At 41.2% G+C, this 17,551-nt stretch overlaps 1 protein-coding gene across 1 annotated transcript; it reads right to left on the bottom strand.

Moving 5' to 3' along the window:
* Nucleotides 1–1,302: 1,302 nt before the first annotated feature.
* On the bottom strand, nucleotides 1,303–16,010 carry LOC129780046 (SWI/SNF-related matrix-associated actin-dependent regulator of chromatin subfamily A containing DEAD/H box 1 homolog). Its single transcript, XM_055787924.1, has 8 exons — nucleotides 15,578–16,010; nucleotides 13,706–15,198; nucleotides 13,498–13,644; nucleotides 13,282–13,439; nucleotides 2,457–2,604; nucleotides 2,078–2,392; nucleotides 1,828–2,011; nucleotides 1,303–1,755 (listed from the first exon to the last, which is right to left on the bottom strand). Exons 1-8 carry the CDS (start codon nucleotides 15,645–15,647, stop codon nucleotides 1,622–1,624), a joined length of 2,649 nt encoding a protein of 882 aa, XP_055643899.1. The 5' UTR covers nucleotides 15,648–16,010; the 3' UTR covers nucleotides 1,303–1,621.
* Between the last annotated feature and the right edge of the window lie 1,541 nt (nucleotides 16,011–17,551).

Here is a 17,551-nt window from a genome sequence, read left to right as displayed (position 1 = left end):
CTACACTGGCGAGAGAAGTTGTGTCAGTTTATTGAAAAAGCTTTGATTTAGATGGAAGAAACATCCATCGAGGGATGCATCTGGAAATATTCTTGCGGTTGCATTAACCATTGCCTTCTCAAAGTCCATTAATACATTAATACATAATCCGGGTTCTGTTTGCAGTCGTAATTTTCGACGATCTCCAGTAGTGTGGAAACAACTTTCTCGTATGTACCTCCATTATTTTTTTGGATGCTTCAAATACACTAATGGTATAAATCGTCTATATCCTTCTTCACCAATGCTCCCGTGAGTGGTAAAGATTTGTACCATCCATCACCGATATTCAAGCTTACGCCAGCAGGCGTAATTGTTGGCGATTGTTGAGTGAAACTGTACCGATTATATAAAAAAAAATGTAAAACATGAAATATTAAACAATTGATTTTCTTAGATTTTTTGATGATGTCTGATCACTTAGCAGAGTGTCGACTACCTTGAAAAAGGGGAATATCAGGTAATTCGAACAACGTCAGGGAAAATCAAGAAACATCAGGGAAATTAGTCACCAATCAGGGGAAAAATTCAATTTTGACTAACTCCTATGAGTGGAGTTAGGCCTCAGAAGGGCAAACAGCGTGGAAGCAGAAGGCTTCTCATCGCCTCAACCTCTGATGACCCTGTTATCACTGGTAAACAAATGGTTGGTAAACAATTCGCATGTTATTAGTTGGGTCAGTAGATTTCGCACCGATACAATATTCTAAATTGATTGCTAACAACAAAAGTGACACATTTTCTCAGTATGATTAGAAAAATGGACCACTGGACCATTTTTGGTAGAGATTTTTTTCGAGTGATAAGTTTGCGGAGATTTTTGTCGTCACGATGCCATATTTCACGCTGGAGCGATAGAATTTATATAAATATTTTTTTACAGCCTGGTCATTAATGGGTTAATAACACAACAATGATCGTATCAACTGTCTCCGCTGCATAGAAGACATACTCTCACGCCTAATATGGCAACTGTGTAATGTGCTATTTATAGATACGACAAAAACACATGTGACATGTACACGATTAAAAAAAATCTGGCTGTTACAGCTAAAACGCTAATGAGCCTCAATAAATAAACAAATGGGATAAATGAATTTACATGTTGCATATTTGTACGTATTAATTCCTGAGAAGTAGATTTCCTTCTAAAAACTACGAAATTTGACTTGGATTAGTACCCCTCATGGAATGGTTTCTATCAATTACCCTCGAGTATCGTTTGACGGGGATATATCGGATGTAAATAAACTCAACATGATGCTCAATAAAATGTGTATAACTTATTCGCTTAAAAATACAATTATTGGTATAAGAGAATTAAATATTTTGTTCGCACTACCATAACTCACATAAAAGAGAACATGCCTGTGTTCGGAGCATACCTGTGCAATATTTTGGAACGAAATGAGTTGTGGTGAATCAAATGTAAGCTACTTAAGTTTCCAATATTACCGACCGCATGTCGCACTGGTGAAGGACAGGTATTTTGCGTAGTTATCCGATTTGTAATTATAACAACACATTGAATGCAATGGAATACTTAAGTGAATTTAGTTGGCAGAAAGAATGCTACCACAACTCAAAAGTCAACATCTTCTAGATTTTTTTTCGGGGATTCATTTTTCAATATCGTTTCCGCCTTATTTTCGTCCATTCCCAATGCCATCGTCAGCAGTCGAACCATACATTTGTGCTCTTCTTTCTTGTCTTCGCCTGTTTGTGTAGAAAAAATGTGTGATATAGCTTAACAGAGAAACGGAAATGAGAATGGGAAATGTAATTTACCTTCTTCTGTAACATCTTTCTCGAGCTTCAATTTTTCCTGGGCTATCATGAGCATACCCTCCTCAATTGTTCCGTCCGAAATAAGCTTATAAATGGTAACCGGTTTTGTTTGACCCATCCGATGACTTCTGTCTTCTGCTTGTTTGTCGTTGTAGGGGTTGAAGTCTATGTCATGGATGATTACCTAATGTTAAGAGAATGGAAAGAGAGTTAGTACCTTGTTTACAACATGGCTCAACGAGGGAGTTACGGTATCGGCCGCGGTTAAGTTTATTCCCAATCCTCCAGCTTTCGTTGACAGTAAGAATATAAAAATGCTAGGATCCTGTGTATACTGATCAATCATCTCTTGCCGGTCGGTAACCGCCGTTTGGCCATCTAGCCGCAAGTATCCGTATTTTCGGATGCTCAGGTACTTCTCCATGATGTCCAGCATCATAACGAATTGACTGAAGATCAGCACTCGGTGACCTTCGCTCTTCAGCTTCGGCAACAGTTCATCCAACTGACGGAATTTCCCCGAGGCCGTTATTAGTTTGTCAGGTATTCGAAGATCGTATAAACTCTGCAAAGTATTTTATGATAATTGTATGAAAAAAAAGAAATGTCGATCACAACGTGTTTCGTACAGTATACTTCTCTTTCAACTTATACAACATGAAGTCGGACATATAGGCAATATCCTGGAACACTTCGTCGACGTTGTTACCCTTCCATCCCGAGTCGCCAGCTAGCTTTCGAGCAATCTTCCGAACTTCGGCATCAGTAAAGTAGTACCTAGAGGAGAGAGGGGGGGGGGGTATCATTGGAAACGAATCTTAATTTCATACCATATGAACATTTTCGTTTCATCGATTATAGCGCAACTTCATAACAACTGAGCGGCTTAGAATGAAAGGGGTGTAATTGATTTGATTATTTCTCTTCATCAACTTTTTCTTTAGTTAATAACTGAACTCCAAAAACGCTCCAATTTGAGTTTGCTATTGAATCCGATAGATGATGTTCTGACCTATCTCCCACATTGTCAAATACGGCTGGGAATGAGTTTGTAGCTAAGTTATGACCAAAAGAGAGAGTCGATGAAGAGAAATCGATGATGTCACTTACACCCCTTTCATTTTGAGTCCCTCAACTATGAACCCACTTCACGTTTTAGACTTTTCAGAAATACCCAATAAAAAAATTGTGTGATTGTGTGAAATTGAGAAGAGTTAGTCCTAGGATAAAGCGTTATACATAGTTTTTCATGGAGAACCGCAAGTAGATTCCATTTTTATGTTACTTTTCATACATGGTTACGACTACACAAAGCATTGAAATGCAAACTTTGTCAAACATAATAGGTAAACTTCGATATAACGTACATTTCACTTTCAAAATTGTATGTTGTATCGAATTGTACGTTATATCGAAGCTTAATAAAGTACTCACAAACGTAGTCTATAATACATTATTGTGTTGCTGTTTTAGTAAAGTTAATGAATAACTTCAATCAGGAGACGAAGCCAGCCTTTCTCATGATGTTTCCCTTCGTACTGTTGATTGAAGCTTGATTCATTTAGAATTTGGAATCACAAAACCAGCTGTATTTCGAGATTGATTGAAGGTACAAAACTTATTGTAGCACCACAATACAGATAATTCATTGTTCTATCAGAAAAAAATATTGAAAAAAAATTTCCTTTACACTTTGGAAATGTGTACGTTATATCGAGGTAAAATGTACGTTATATCGAGTGACGTTATATCGAGGGTACGTTATATCGAAGTTTCCCTGTATGTTAATCAGACATCCGGATTTTAAGCTACGAGTTTTTGAAAAAAAGATCAATGATTTGGAATACGCTTTTTTCAAAAATCAATCAAAAATTAAAATTTTCATATGATAATGAAAACTGTCGACAATCGACAGTTTTCATCATCATATTATCATTATCATAACAATCGAAAATTCAAATTTTCATATGATAATGAAAACTTAGGTAGTTCCATCATAAGTAACAAGTTCCAAAACAATCGGAGAGGGTCGGGTCAGCGGCCTACTGATTTGATGTGGAATTGCTCTATATATATTGGATGAAATGGACCTCTTTGCAGCCATTCCATGACAAACCGACATAGTTGTTCTCAGATTTTCGTGAAAATTGATAGTTTTGTTCTTTATCGCAAAACATTTGACCCGTATTTTTTTTATTTTTTTCATTAGGGTGACCATTTCCATATTAGAGTTGTCCGAAAAATCAACTTTTTCCTCTTTTTTCCAAAAATGATTTTTTTCAAAAATTCATCACTTTTGAACTGAATTCAGGTGATTGACATATCAAATTAAAGAAAATCACCTGGACGGGCGAAACGTATTTACAAGGGGAAGGTGGAGGACGAGAGAGATTATAAAAAAATACAGGCGGTCGCCACAACGTTAATATATGTATATAAAAAGTTAATATAAGTATATAAAGAGAGCGATGGTGGTGCTTGGCCACATTCTATCATCGGACGCCAAGCAGGGAAGACACCGAGGAGCGATTGTGAACGCAAAAACGTTTGTGCTTTGTTTTTTTTTTCATTATGTGCCGTTTTAATTTGAGCGATATACAATGGTTTTGCAGAACGCCGATTTCGGTCGCGCGCTCCATTAAATTTGTGGACTCACACTGTATAAAAGAGAGCGGTGATTGTCCTTGGCTTCATCATATTAACGGACGCTATCTTGAGGTTGATTTTCAGCATAATAGATATCGATGCATTTGCAGGCGATGTATGCGGTTTGATACCGCAAGAGGAAGAGACAGGAGTTTCTATGGGATGTGGAGCAGGAGAGCCTAATCGCTTACCGAAGTGTGTTAAAAGCGGTGAAAACGTCACGCCGGGTGAAGGAGAGACTAATCGCCCTCGATTTGATAGTATGGTTTTTAAACGGTTTTATTTAGCTGTAACAAGTTTGTATGTTTGTATGTAACCTGTGTCTATAGCGCTGTTCCACATTAATAGAAATTTGACCCTTTTCCTGTTGACCGATTGATCTAAAATTTGGCGTATTTCATGATCTTGAACATCAAAGATGGCGGCCGCTACGAAATGGCGGATTACAGATTTTCTCAAAACTATCAATATGGGTGTTTGCATATAAAACGCAAATAGACCACAATGCCACTCATCGGTCGAAACAACTCGTCATCGACGTCGCGACGTCTATGAATGTGACATCCCACACACATAAGAAGGCCTGCGTTCATCCCGAATGCGAGTGGTCAACGGCTGCGCTGGTATACCGACTTGATCGAGAGAGGGAGATAAAATTCACGAACGTGAGGCTACGAGCATGATCGAGGTCGATCGTACTGGATGCTGGACTGGACATCGCTTGGACTTTGATCCACCGACAGTACATTCTCTACACGTCGCCGGGATCGGTCCGTCGTCGAGACGGTTTCATTTATTAAGCTCTTTATTAACAATTAATTCCGTTATAAATTAAACAATTATTTGCTATAATTAAATAGTGTTTTAAAATAACAGTTTTTATTTTGCACTAAACATCTGGTCCTTCGAACCGGATGGTGGTCCACCCAATTCCGACCACCCGGTGAAGCCGCTGCAAATGGCACCGACGCCATTCCTGCATACTTGTGAATAGGATATTCAACGTGATATCGCCATTGCAATTTTGTCACCGACGCCATCCAACATTGGTCATTATTCGAACAAAGCTCATTAAATTTATTTGGCATTGCTAAATGCAATAGAAGGTGAGTGGCATTCCAATCGCCCTATGTTTTTATCGCTCGTCTACCGGATCCTTTATCGCTTGCATGTTTTCGTTGGCTCATCGGCAACTCTGTATTGCCCATCCTGATCCTGCCTCGTGGTCTCGGTTCGCACACCCGGAGCGCTACGATTGATCAATCAATCAATGCACAGCGAGTAGCCATTCTACTGAACATTGAAGGGAGAAAGTGAATAGAATATTTGAGAATTTTGAGAGCCTTGCCGTTCTGGTAATCTGCAAGGACGCACACGAGGACTATTTTCAACGGTCGATTTCTCCACGGTTGATTTTGATCGATAGGCATCTCTGATTCTTCCAAGCACGTAGCATAGTTCAACAGAAGGAGTATTTTGATATTCTAGGCAAAGAATTGCCTCAAGGAGGTAATTACCGCTCCAATCCACTATCTTCTCCTTTTCCGGGCTACCTGGTCTTATTTCACAGATCACATTCGCCATTCATCATCATGTCTGGAGCTGAACGGAAGCTGCGCCACCTGAAAACGAGACGTCGTGGTATCCTGTCGTCGTTCACTCTCATCAATAACTTCGTCTCTTCGTACCAGGAGGAAAGAGACAGAGCAGAAGTTCCCGTACGCCTGGAAGCGGTCGTGTCGCAATGGACGGAGTTCAACAAGATACAAGTGGAATTAGAAACTTGTGATGAAGCTCCTGAAGCGATAGACCAGCATTTTAAAGAAAAAGCCGAGTTTGAGACGCAGTATTATAAAGTGAAGGGTTTTCTTCTGCAACACTGCCAAATCCCTGCTACGAATGCGAATGCTGTTTCGCCACCACACAGTTGTCTCAGACGATGGCTGTTACTCGAACGAGAATCGATCTGCCGATAGCCGGAATCGGAAAATCTTCGACCAATGTGAAGCACCAATTTCGTGCCGTCATCAAATCCCGAACTCGCAACTATTCCTCTTGTGTCGATTTGCTTATTCTGCCGAAGCTCACTATCGATTTGCCATCGGTCGATGTAAACATCGATCATTGGAACATTCCCACCAACATTGATCTAGCCGATCCAGCGTTTTTCAAATCGAGCAGTGTCGACATTATATTGGGCGCAGAGATATTTTTTGACCTGTTCTCCATCCCAGGTCGCATTTCGTTTGGAGATTTTCTTCCTTCACTCACCAATTCCGTCTTAGGATGGGTAGTGTCAGGCCGAACTGCCCAAAGTCAACGCCAATCTTCTGTTCGCTGCAACGTTGCAACCATAGCCGATCTTCACAATGATATGGAGAAATTTTGGAACATAGAGGAAGATCCATCTGCCACCAATCATTCCTCGGACGAAACTGCCTGCGAAGAGTTCTTCCAGCGTACTGTCGCACGCGATTCATCGGGTCGATACATGGTTCGACTACCATTCAAGGAATCTCTAATGCAGCGATTGGGAGACAACAAGAAATCGGCTCTGCATCGCTTTCGCCTGCTGGAAAATCGACTGTCACGTGATTCTACGGTCGCTCAGAAATATGGAGACTTCATGGCCGAGTATCTACGGCTGGGTCATATGACGCCACTCAGCGACTTCGGAGATGGGATTCATCCGAAGTATTACCTTCCACATCACCCCGTTATACGAGAGAGCAGCAGAACAACTAAGCTGCGCGTCGTTTTCGATGCGTCCAGCAAAACGAGTTCGGAAATCTCACTGAACGATGCCCTGCTCGTCGGTCCGACTGTGCAGGACGATCTGCGCTCTATCATCATGCGTTCCCGCACACATGAAATCGTTCTCATAGCGGACGCCGAAAAAATGTATCGCCGGGACGAACCACTTCAAACATACGTTCTCCGAACCGTCACGTATGGGACAGCATCGGCTCCTTATCTGGCTACTCGGGTCTTGAAGCAGTTAGCAAGCGACGAAGCGAGAAATTTCCCAGTAGCAGCGATGGTAGTTGAAAGTGATTTTTACGTGGACGATTTATTTTCGGGAGCTGCTACCGTGACAGAGACAATCAAGCTACGGGAACAAATCGAAGGCATGCTTTCCAGTGGAGGCTTCCAGCTGAGAAAGTGGGCATCTAATTTTGAGGCCGTTCTTGAGGGTATTCCGCCTGAGAACCGCGCTCTTCAACACTCAATCGATCTCGATCGTGACCAAATAATCAAAACGCTCGGTTTGCACTGGGAACCAGTATCCGATCGTTTTAAGTCTAAAATTTAGCTTCTTCTGTCATCAAACGTCGTGCTCACGAAGCGTCAAACGCTGTCGTATATCGCTCAGCTCTTTGATCCATTGGGACTCGTCGGTCCAGTCGTCGTAACGGCCAAAGCGTTCATGCAAACACTCTGGACGCTTCGGGACGAGAGCGGAACGATTTGGGAATGGGATCGAGAGCTTCCATCCAGTCTACGGGATCAATGGATCAACTACCACTCAAATCTACCTGCGTTGAATGAATTGAGTATCGATCGTTATGTTCTTCTCCCAAACTCGGTCGAGATTGAGCTGCATCTGTTCTCGGATGCTTCGGACATCGGATACGGTGCGTGTGCCTACTTGAGGTCCGTCAGTAACAGTGGACAAATCAAAATCACACTTCTGACGTCAAAGTCCAGAATTGCTCCTCTGAAGAAACAGAGCACACCTAGACTCGAACTGTGTGGCGCTCTACTCTCTGCTGAGTTGTACCAGCGAATCGCCGCTTCTCTTCAGATTACGTTTTCTACTGTTTTCTGGACTGACTCCACGACAGTCATCAATTGGCTCAAAGCAACTCCGTCTACTTGGACAACGTTTGTCGCAAACAGGGTGTCTAAGATTCAGCACGCGACGCAGCACTGTTCTTGGAACCATATAGCCGGACTGGAGAACCCAGCTGACGTCATCTCTCGTGGTTGCATGGCTTCAGATCTCATCTTCAACAAACTCTGGTGGAAGGGTCCAGGGTGGCTGCAGCAGGAAAAAGAGCACTGGCCTGTTAACGGACAACACTGCGGACCTACCGATCAAAGCAATGCGGAACGACGGAAGACTGCTGCAATCTCCACTACTGCCACTACCACACTCTCGTTCATCGACGAATATACAGCAAAATTCTCTAGCTACTCAAAGATGATACGAATCACTGCCTATTGGCGTCGCTTTTTTTCGTTTCTGCGAATACCAACGAAAATTCGCAAATTTACCTTCCTTACGACCGATGAACTCAAGACTGCCGAACATGCGCTCATCCGATTACTACAGCAACAATGCTTCTCCGACGAATGGAAACGGTTGGAAAACGGACAGCCAGTTCTGAAAAGCTCTCGACTAAAATGGTTTCACCCAATGCTCTCACCCAACGACAGAATCATCCGGATCGGCGGTCGCTTGGGACAGTCGACACGACATGAAGACTTCAAGCACCCAATCCTGCTGCCAGGCTCTCATTATCTGTCAACACTGCTACTATTGTCATATCACCAGAAACTTCTGCATGCTGCCGCGCAGCTGATGATCAACACAATTCGTATTCGTTACTGGCTCTTGGGCGGAAGAGGGGCGGCTAAGCAGATCGTACACAAATGCGTCATCTGCGTACGCGCTCGACCGAAGCTCATCGAGCAGCTTTTGTCCGAGCTCCCGGCTGCTCGTGTAACTGCGTCTCGACCTTTCTCAAAAGTTGGCATAGACTTTTGGGGACCAATCTACATTCAACCACGGCATAGACGCGATGCACCCATCAAAACATACGTTGCCGTATTCGTCTGTTTTACGACGAAGGCGGTACACCTCGAAATCGTTGCAAACTTGACTACCGCAAAATTTATACAAGCCTTCCGACAATTTGTATCCCGGCGTGGTCTATGCTCTGACGTCTACACAGACAACGGGAAGAATTTTGTGGGCGCAGCCGGCGAGCTAAAACAGCTTTTGCAAAGCGCAGAGCACAAAGGTCAGGTAGCTCGAGAGTGCACGGAAAACGGCATCCGTTGGCACTTTAACCCTCCCAAAGGCTCTCATTTTGGCGGACTGTGGGAGGCGGCAATAAAATCGGCGCAGAAGCATTTCACTCGGGTACTAGGCCCTCGAGTACTGGCGTACGACGACATGGAGACTCTCCTAGCGCAGATAGAATGCTGCTTAAACTCCCGTCCGCTTACACCTCTAAGCGACGACCCATCCGATCTTGCTCCACTTACCCCGGGGCATTTCCTTGTGGGTTCGGAATTAAAGGCAGTTCCAGATGTCAATCTCGACTCAGTTCAGTACAATCGGTTGACTCAATGGCAGCAGACACAGAAAATGTTCCAGGAAATATGGAATCGATGGCACCTGGAATATTTGGCTACGTTGCAGCCCAGAGCCAAGTGGTGCAACCTGGTTTCCCACATTAATAGAAAATTTTCACCGTTCCGTCCGACTAATTGATCTGAAGTTTGGAACACACCTTTATCTATGCGGTCAATATAATACTGCGTATTCCATTATCTTGAAAAATCCAATTTGACCGCCGCTATAAAATGGCCTTGGTTTAGTCCTACGTCTCTCCGGTTATGCTCCCGACATTACCCACCCGTCTTTTTCCTGAACGCAATGCTAACTATTATTTTCATTTGCCACTGAAACAGTCCCAATAGGTGTGTCGTGACAAGACTAACCGGTCTTGAAGACGACGATGAGCTTTTACTCTCAGAATATTCGTCGCAAGATATTTTATATACCCAAATAACATTTCCAGCAAGACTGTTTACGTTCCAAAAACTCCTAAATAGTCTCACTTGATCCTCGGGCCTCAAAAGGTTGCAATTAAGTAATTCTGATCTTCTTCTGAGTAGTTGAATTCTTGTCCGAAAAAAAATCCTGCTGAAGATTCCTTGCAGAAAACTTGATACTCTATTAAATGATATCCATTCGAAACGGAAAATTTATTCATAATTCATAATTTTTATGTAAAAATGTGTTTATTTCTTCTAAAATGTTATCCTTTATTCGCTTCATTCGCACATGCATTGTAATACAAATTCGCAAATAAAAAAATGGGTGGGTTATATCTATGATATAACCACAAGGTTGATGTGGGACTATCTTATCGTAGCAATCATTTGTTTGTATTGATTAAATTTTTGATTGAATGAAACAATTCCCGAATTCAATTGAAATCAATATATTTGCTTTGTGAATAAAATGATTGTATAATTCCATATAAGATCAATTCATGCATTGTGATAGATTGTTTTTCGTTACAAGTAAATTTAATGACAGTCCTTTTACGTTTGGTATGATGCCTAGGACAAAACATGTGAACGGAAGAGTTATCAAACGATTATTTTATTTAACGTTTTCTTCTGAAGTTTGCGTCTCTCAAATGTACGTACTTCTCGAACCGCGAATTTGCTTGATTTGATGAACTTCAGGCACTCAGCTTCGATTTTGACATGTACGTCGAACGCATATTGTTTAGTCAATAGGCGTCATCGCAGCAATTGGTTATCAACCTCTTGTCTAATCATCAAATGGTACGCGTAGGAATTCAGTGAGCAGAAGATATGAAGGCATATCCTTCAATGCAATCTTGAATAACCGAGCCAAAGCGTGGTGTTCATACCCGCTTTTTTAATCCGTGTTAGGAAAACACTTTTCGAAGTGCAAAAAAAAACATGCGAGTGCAGAAGTACCCCCGGGAGACCATTTTAAGGAAACATATTCTAGTTTGCACAAAGGTAAGCGAGTACAAAAGTACTTACAGTTTGCATTTATTTGCTGAGCCGATTTCCCCAAACATCTTGGAATTGAAGTCTGTGTTTCATTTGTCACATTTCAGTCGGAACAAAAATGCCCCTGACTTGCATGAATTTGCAATGCCAATTTCCTCAGGCACCTTAGTTCTTAAGTCTGTGTTGGGGAAACAAATTTCAGTCGGAACAAAAAAACACCGACTTTAATGTATTTGCAATGCCGATTTCCAAACGCTCCATAGATTTGAAGTCTGTGTTAGCGAACACATTTCGGTGAGAACAAAAGTCCCCATACTTTCATGTATTTGCAATGCCGATTTTCCCAAGGCTGTTGGTTTTGATGGCTGTGTTAGAGAAACCGTAGATCGGGCCAATCAAAATGAGGCAGTTAGGGCGTTTAGATAACGCTTAACATTTTAAAGTTATTCAATTGTTTATCTAATGAAAAATAACATTTTGTTAATTGCGATAGAAGCGTAGAAATATTCCCTATCAATTGATGCAAACATCTATCCGATCCAATAAGAAACGTTCGAGTTTTAAGCATTCGGAATCTTTCATTTTATCCTGCATGTTCTGTGTTTAGGTTTTCATTTTACCCCCATATACTCCGGTTAGACGTAGTCCCACGTCAAAAACCGAATATCTGGAATATCTAAAAGTCGAATATCTGGCCTTGAAGCTTGCCAGATATCCGGTATCCGGTATCCGGCCAAACTACTATTCATTTCATCACTAATTGATACCAATTTCACTCCATTTTTTACACCTTTTTCTCTACTTAAAACTGATCATGTTTGTCTCGAAAATTATCTTAAATGGGCATATGAAAAGGTTTATAAATACTGCTGGGTGATAGAAAATTTGTTTTTGCGCATTTTTGAGTAACCATAAACAGTTTTGCATTAATCGAAAGAAAATTGGTTTTGCTTCGATATAACGTAACGAGGAAGGAAGGTATTGAATTAGAGAGACTTTAAACTCTGAGAGTTCATTCGTCTCTAACGTAACGAGAAAAAAAAAGTTGCCTTATATCGAGGTATAACTGTATTCGATTATTTGAATTATTCGAACGATTAACCGACGTCTCTACTTTCAAGTTTGAAGCCTCTGTAGTATAAAAAAATACATGCATGCATTTTTGTACCACGGAATGTGGACTACAGGACTACAAAAGCGAATACAAGTACAACACTATATCATAGATGAAAACCATCCATTTTTTTTATTTCTCATGTGAAAAGATTCATCCATTTCATTCGGCCAAAATGGGATGTTCCGGACCGTCTTCCCAAAAAGTAGTATTTAAAAAGGGCTTAACGGTCACGCTTACCACTACGCCACCATGGCCTGCATCCAACCTCATTTCGTCTCACTATTTTCATTTTTTCCGGTGAGTAACTTTCGAATACATCAACAGAACTTTAATTTCAATATAAATTACTCGAATAAATTCGCTCTAAAAATTACACACGTTTGGAAACATCGCCTCAGTGTGAAAATGAAATGAAAGAACGTTAAACGAAGGAAGCGGGTACAAAAAAAAGAAGATAAATTGACCTTTATTATGCACGGCCAATGATATTAACTGTGTTCTCATGAACGAATAGCGTATCTATTATTTGTCATCTGATGAGATTCTAGATCGTGTCCTCTTCTGTACTCGACTAGGGTAAGCAATTGTAGCTGAAAACTAAGACGAAAGAGGCGAACCGAGCTATCTCACGTCACTCGCGGTGCAGAATGAGGGGAATATTCTTTATTGAGCCTGAGAAGAGAGCAATAATATACTGAATCAACGTGGATAAGGTGCCACTTGAAATGCAGTAGCTTCATAACTGAGTGACGATTTGCCAACCAGAGTGCCCTTGAAAGTCCCAACCAGAAACCGTTTCCGGCTTATGACCATTAGTTGGATTAGGATCAGTTTGAAGTTGACGCAAAATTTGATTATCCTTTTTTTGAAAATCAGAAAGGTTAAAACAAAAACAAACTAACCTTAGCAGCAGAGGATGGTTGGCCAACTTTCGCATGTCCATCATTATCGCCATTCCGCTGATTTCGGTGGTGGATCTAATCACTCCGGTATCATTTTGATATTCACTAACTAAACTGAGATATTTTTCTTTCTGAGAATCCAGCATAGGAACTTTCACCTGAAAGGCAAATCTTTGTAGATTGGTTCATTGTTGTCATTTGACTGTGTTCACTTACGATATTCTCCGTCTTTGGTGGCAAGTGGTTTAAAACATCTTTCTTCAATCGCCGCAGAATGAATGGTTTCATTATCTGTTTCGCCCGCTCGATCTGATTCTTCTCGAATGTTGTTTGATCTTCACCTCCTTCTAATTTGGACGCTTTCTAGAAACAAAGAAAGATTAATGTTTAGCAAATTGGAATAAGATATGCCATCAAAACTTACGATTCTCCCTTGGAACAATGCCTTGATATCCTCCACTTTCCCGCCAAACAGTTGAGGCATCACGAAACACAGCAGAGACATCAATTCTAGCAGATTGTTCTGTAGCGGGGTTCCGGTCAAAAGAAGACGCCTCGCGGCTCGTATCCGTAGCAGATTCTCGTATCTCTGTGAAGTCATGTTTTTCAGCATGTGTGCTTCATCAAATATCACATATTGGAAGGCCGTAACACGCCACATTTTTTTCTCTTCCCCGGATGCACCCATCATATGATAAGTGGTCAGCACGACATCAACGTCCGAAATGCCATTCTTCGCCCAGTCGATCCGGATCATACGTCTTTCATCCTGATTTCCGTAGTATTTCATGACGATCAGCTCCGGGCACCATTTGCGAAGCTCATTGTCCCAATTATCTAGCGTAGACGATGGAACAACTATTAGTTGTGGCTGGCTGATAAGATCGTTTTCCTTCAACCAGGCCAGAAAAGAGATCACTTGAATTGTTTTCCCCAAACCCATCTCGTCGGCAAGAATCCCATTCATATCGTTCCGGTGCATAACAGTAAGCCAATTCAAACCAACCATCTGATACTCGGCCAATTTGAATCCTTCGGGAATGTTAGAAGGTTGTTCCACAACTCCTCCTCCGACCGCAATAGCGGACTCTAATTTCTGAACCATTTTCCTACACTTGTTCATAATTGTAACCAAACTATTTCTCTTGGACAGGTACTCCTGGGCGTAGTTCAACAAGTCGGTTTGAAGCGATTTGTGCGATTTTAATTTGTCCACCAGATCATCCCAGTGTTTGAAAGGCCTTAGTTCCATGACTAAATCTACTTTCTTCGTTGAAAGCTTTTTCACGGCCGAGAGTTCGTTAACCGTAGCATTGTTGAAGAACTCGAAAACACTCTTCCTGTCCCGTGACATACCGTAGTTTTGGGAATTGTCCTCACTATCTTCATCACTGTCGAAAACACGTTCCTTGGGTCTATCGGAGTCATCTTCGCTATCGCCGTCTACCGGCCGCATACGACGTTTCTTGTTAGGGTTCGTCACTTTCTGTGCATTACTCAATATAGCAGCCTTATGGGGCAAAACGGGTGACACCTCCAACACACGTTTCCTCGAGGGAACATACGATTTAAGCTCGTCCAACGATTTCTCAACACTCCATCCATTCCGAACAAGCGCATCTTGAACATCCATTGCGTCCACATCCGGTCGCTTCGCACGAACACTTTGCAGACACTGCTCTTTTTCCTTAACGGTCAATACCTGGGATGGAATCGTAGCTGTTGAAGTGCTGTTTCCCGGGGAAACATTAGCTGCAGCTGACGATGCGGAAACTGGACCAACCGTTGGAATGGGTACAGGGGTTGCAATCACTGGAGCTGTCACATTTTTCATTGCACTGCCTTCACCTTCACTTTCGCTGTCTGGTAGGGCTTGAATCCGACGTCTTCCGGGCACCAGTTCGAGCTTCTGGTCAGCTAACAAATAAAAAAAAATATTTGTGTAGAAAACTCTGTGTAGACATTCTGAAAATTTCATAAGCTGTAATCTCAATTTATCGAGGCTATTCATCATCAAAATTTAATTTCAATTTCCCATTCCAGTTTCATTCCAAGGAAGCGAACTACTAAACCCACCCCGCTCAATTTGTTTACACCTCAACTTACGATCGCACAATCCAACCTCAAATTGTTGAATGAAAAAAAACATAAACACAGCCGCTCGATAGACACCACCGATCGTGTATTAGTATTAGTGAACTGAGCACATGAGAAATTGAAACAAAAAAAAGGCTGACGAAGCATCAACAAGAGGAAAATAACGATTAGTGTGTGAATGGGAGAAAGCAAATCTTACCTGCAGATTCCGTAGATATGGCTCCATTGCTGCCACCATGGGTCGGCTTCCGGTACTGTCGGAGGGACATTCTTAGGAATTAAAAAGTTTCACAGCGAAATATACAACGTCTCAATGTAGGATCTGCTTCAGTGGAATCATCAACCTTTCAATCAGGAAGAATCACGAAACCGTAATGGATACGACGGAAACAGAAAACCACAATTCCCGCAGTGAGATTAGCCACAGAATTACATCAAATTATAAAATAAATACAGCCTTTGTATAAAGTGGAACGTTAGATCACTGTTAATCTAGTATTTTTTTTATTCACGAAATAAATTCAATCTGGTTTAAGTAACGATAGGCATTTGCAAAATGTGTAGAGAGCTACACAGAATGCAACCCAACCGAAGCGCGATACCAAGAAAAAGCGACAGAACACAAGTTTCAGCCATCTGACAGAATGGGAATTTGCCTCATTGGTCGAATACGCACTGAATCGTAATGATGACAACAGTTTGTTATGCACTCAAAGAATTTGAATAAAATTAATGTCATCAGTTATTTTCCACGAAATTAGTTTTGTTCTACATTATACTTATGACAGACATACAGCTGTACTTCGAAAATTGTATGTCTGTCACCATGTACAGCGCTAGAACCATGCAAGCAACTCGGTACAATCGCTGTACCTGTACCGACCTATTTTACCGCTGTACATGGCTACAGTTGTACTGTGCGCAGCGCCATAGACGATTAGTGGTGGGTAGCATGAACAAAACGAATCAGAACATTTGGTATACAATCTTTTCATTGACTTTCTCTTGAGTTAATAACTCAGATTGGAAACATATTTGTTGTGTTCGATAGTTTAGACGCTAAATAAAACCCTTTTTCATTGAAATATTGGTGAAAATACAATGTAATAAATTCAAACTACTGATTGTCAGTCTGACATGCGGTACAATGTACAACCACTTTCGGACAACGAAAAAAAAATTAAAATTTTATGTTTATCAATAATTACTTCCGTTTCCTCTTATTTCCAGCATATTCTGCGCTTTTCTGTTTATCAGTATTTATCTGAAAAGAAACTGCTTGCTATGAGAGTCAGTAAAAATTCGTGATTTTGCTTTCTTCCGTTCTCGAGTGGTGGTTTTCCGCGGTGAAGTTTTTGGAAAAGGCTCAACATTTTCCGGGAACAAAGTTGCCAAAGCAAAATCTATCAGCGCTGTAGAAGCAATGTTTTACAGCATCAATTGTCATCGACATTATTGCCGATGAGTCAGTTGCTACCTCCGCTGCAGTAGGTGAAATCATTTGAGCATTCAAAATCCTTGTCCGAAAAAACCTTTCTTGAGAATGGGTAGCAAGCTGTCATTTTGAATCTAGCTCAGATTGAAATAAGCATTATAAGCCGATGCAACTATAGCTGTGTAGAAATAGTTCTTCCAGGATGGTTGAGTAGCCAATCGTTCTGGAAAACTGAGAGCTTTTGCTTGAAAGGGCCCATAACTGAAACATCCAGCGGTTGTAAGCAATTTGTGACATTAGGTGGAAAAGATACATGAATTGTGCAATTTTTTCGGCAATATTTAATTGTTTCCAAAGTGCAATGACATATTGATTGATTTTTGATTTTTCGAAATTGATTCGTTTACGTTACTTTTTGCTACTTTTTTCAAATGTTCCAGAACATTGAGAAACAGTGTTCCCGTTATGCAACCGTTAGTTGGTAAATAACAAAGACAATGGACCCAGTTGGACCACCTGTGAGCTAGAATTATGAAAAAGTTCTATTCAAAACTAGTTCGATAGCTTTTGCCATTTCATCTTCGTTGATGCTGGTTCTATCGGTTTTCTTTTTGTAGTAGCGAACCATCATTAGGTCTGAGAATCAGACCTAATGATGTTTATTAGTAAACAACTATCAGATACGCATTTTATGAGGTATTAAACAGTGTCCGAATGTGGTCCGTGAACGATGTCCGA

Source organism: Toxorhynchites rutilus, chromosome 3 (genome assembly GCF_029784135.1).
Source record: "Toxorhynchites rutilus septentrionalis strain SRP chromosome 3, ASM2978413v1, whole genome shotgun sequence".
Classification (NCBI taxonomy): domain Eukaryota; kingdom Metazoa; phylum Arthropoda; class Insecta; order Diptera; family Culicidae; genus Toxorhynchites; species Toxorhynchites rutilus.
This window is presented reverse-complemented; position numbering and strand designations above follow the sequence as displayed.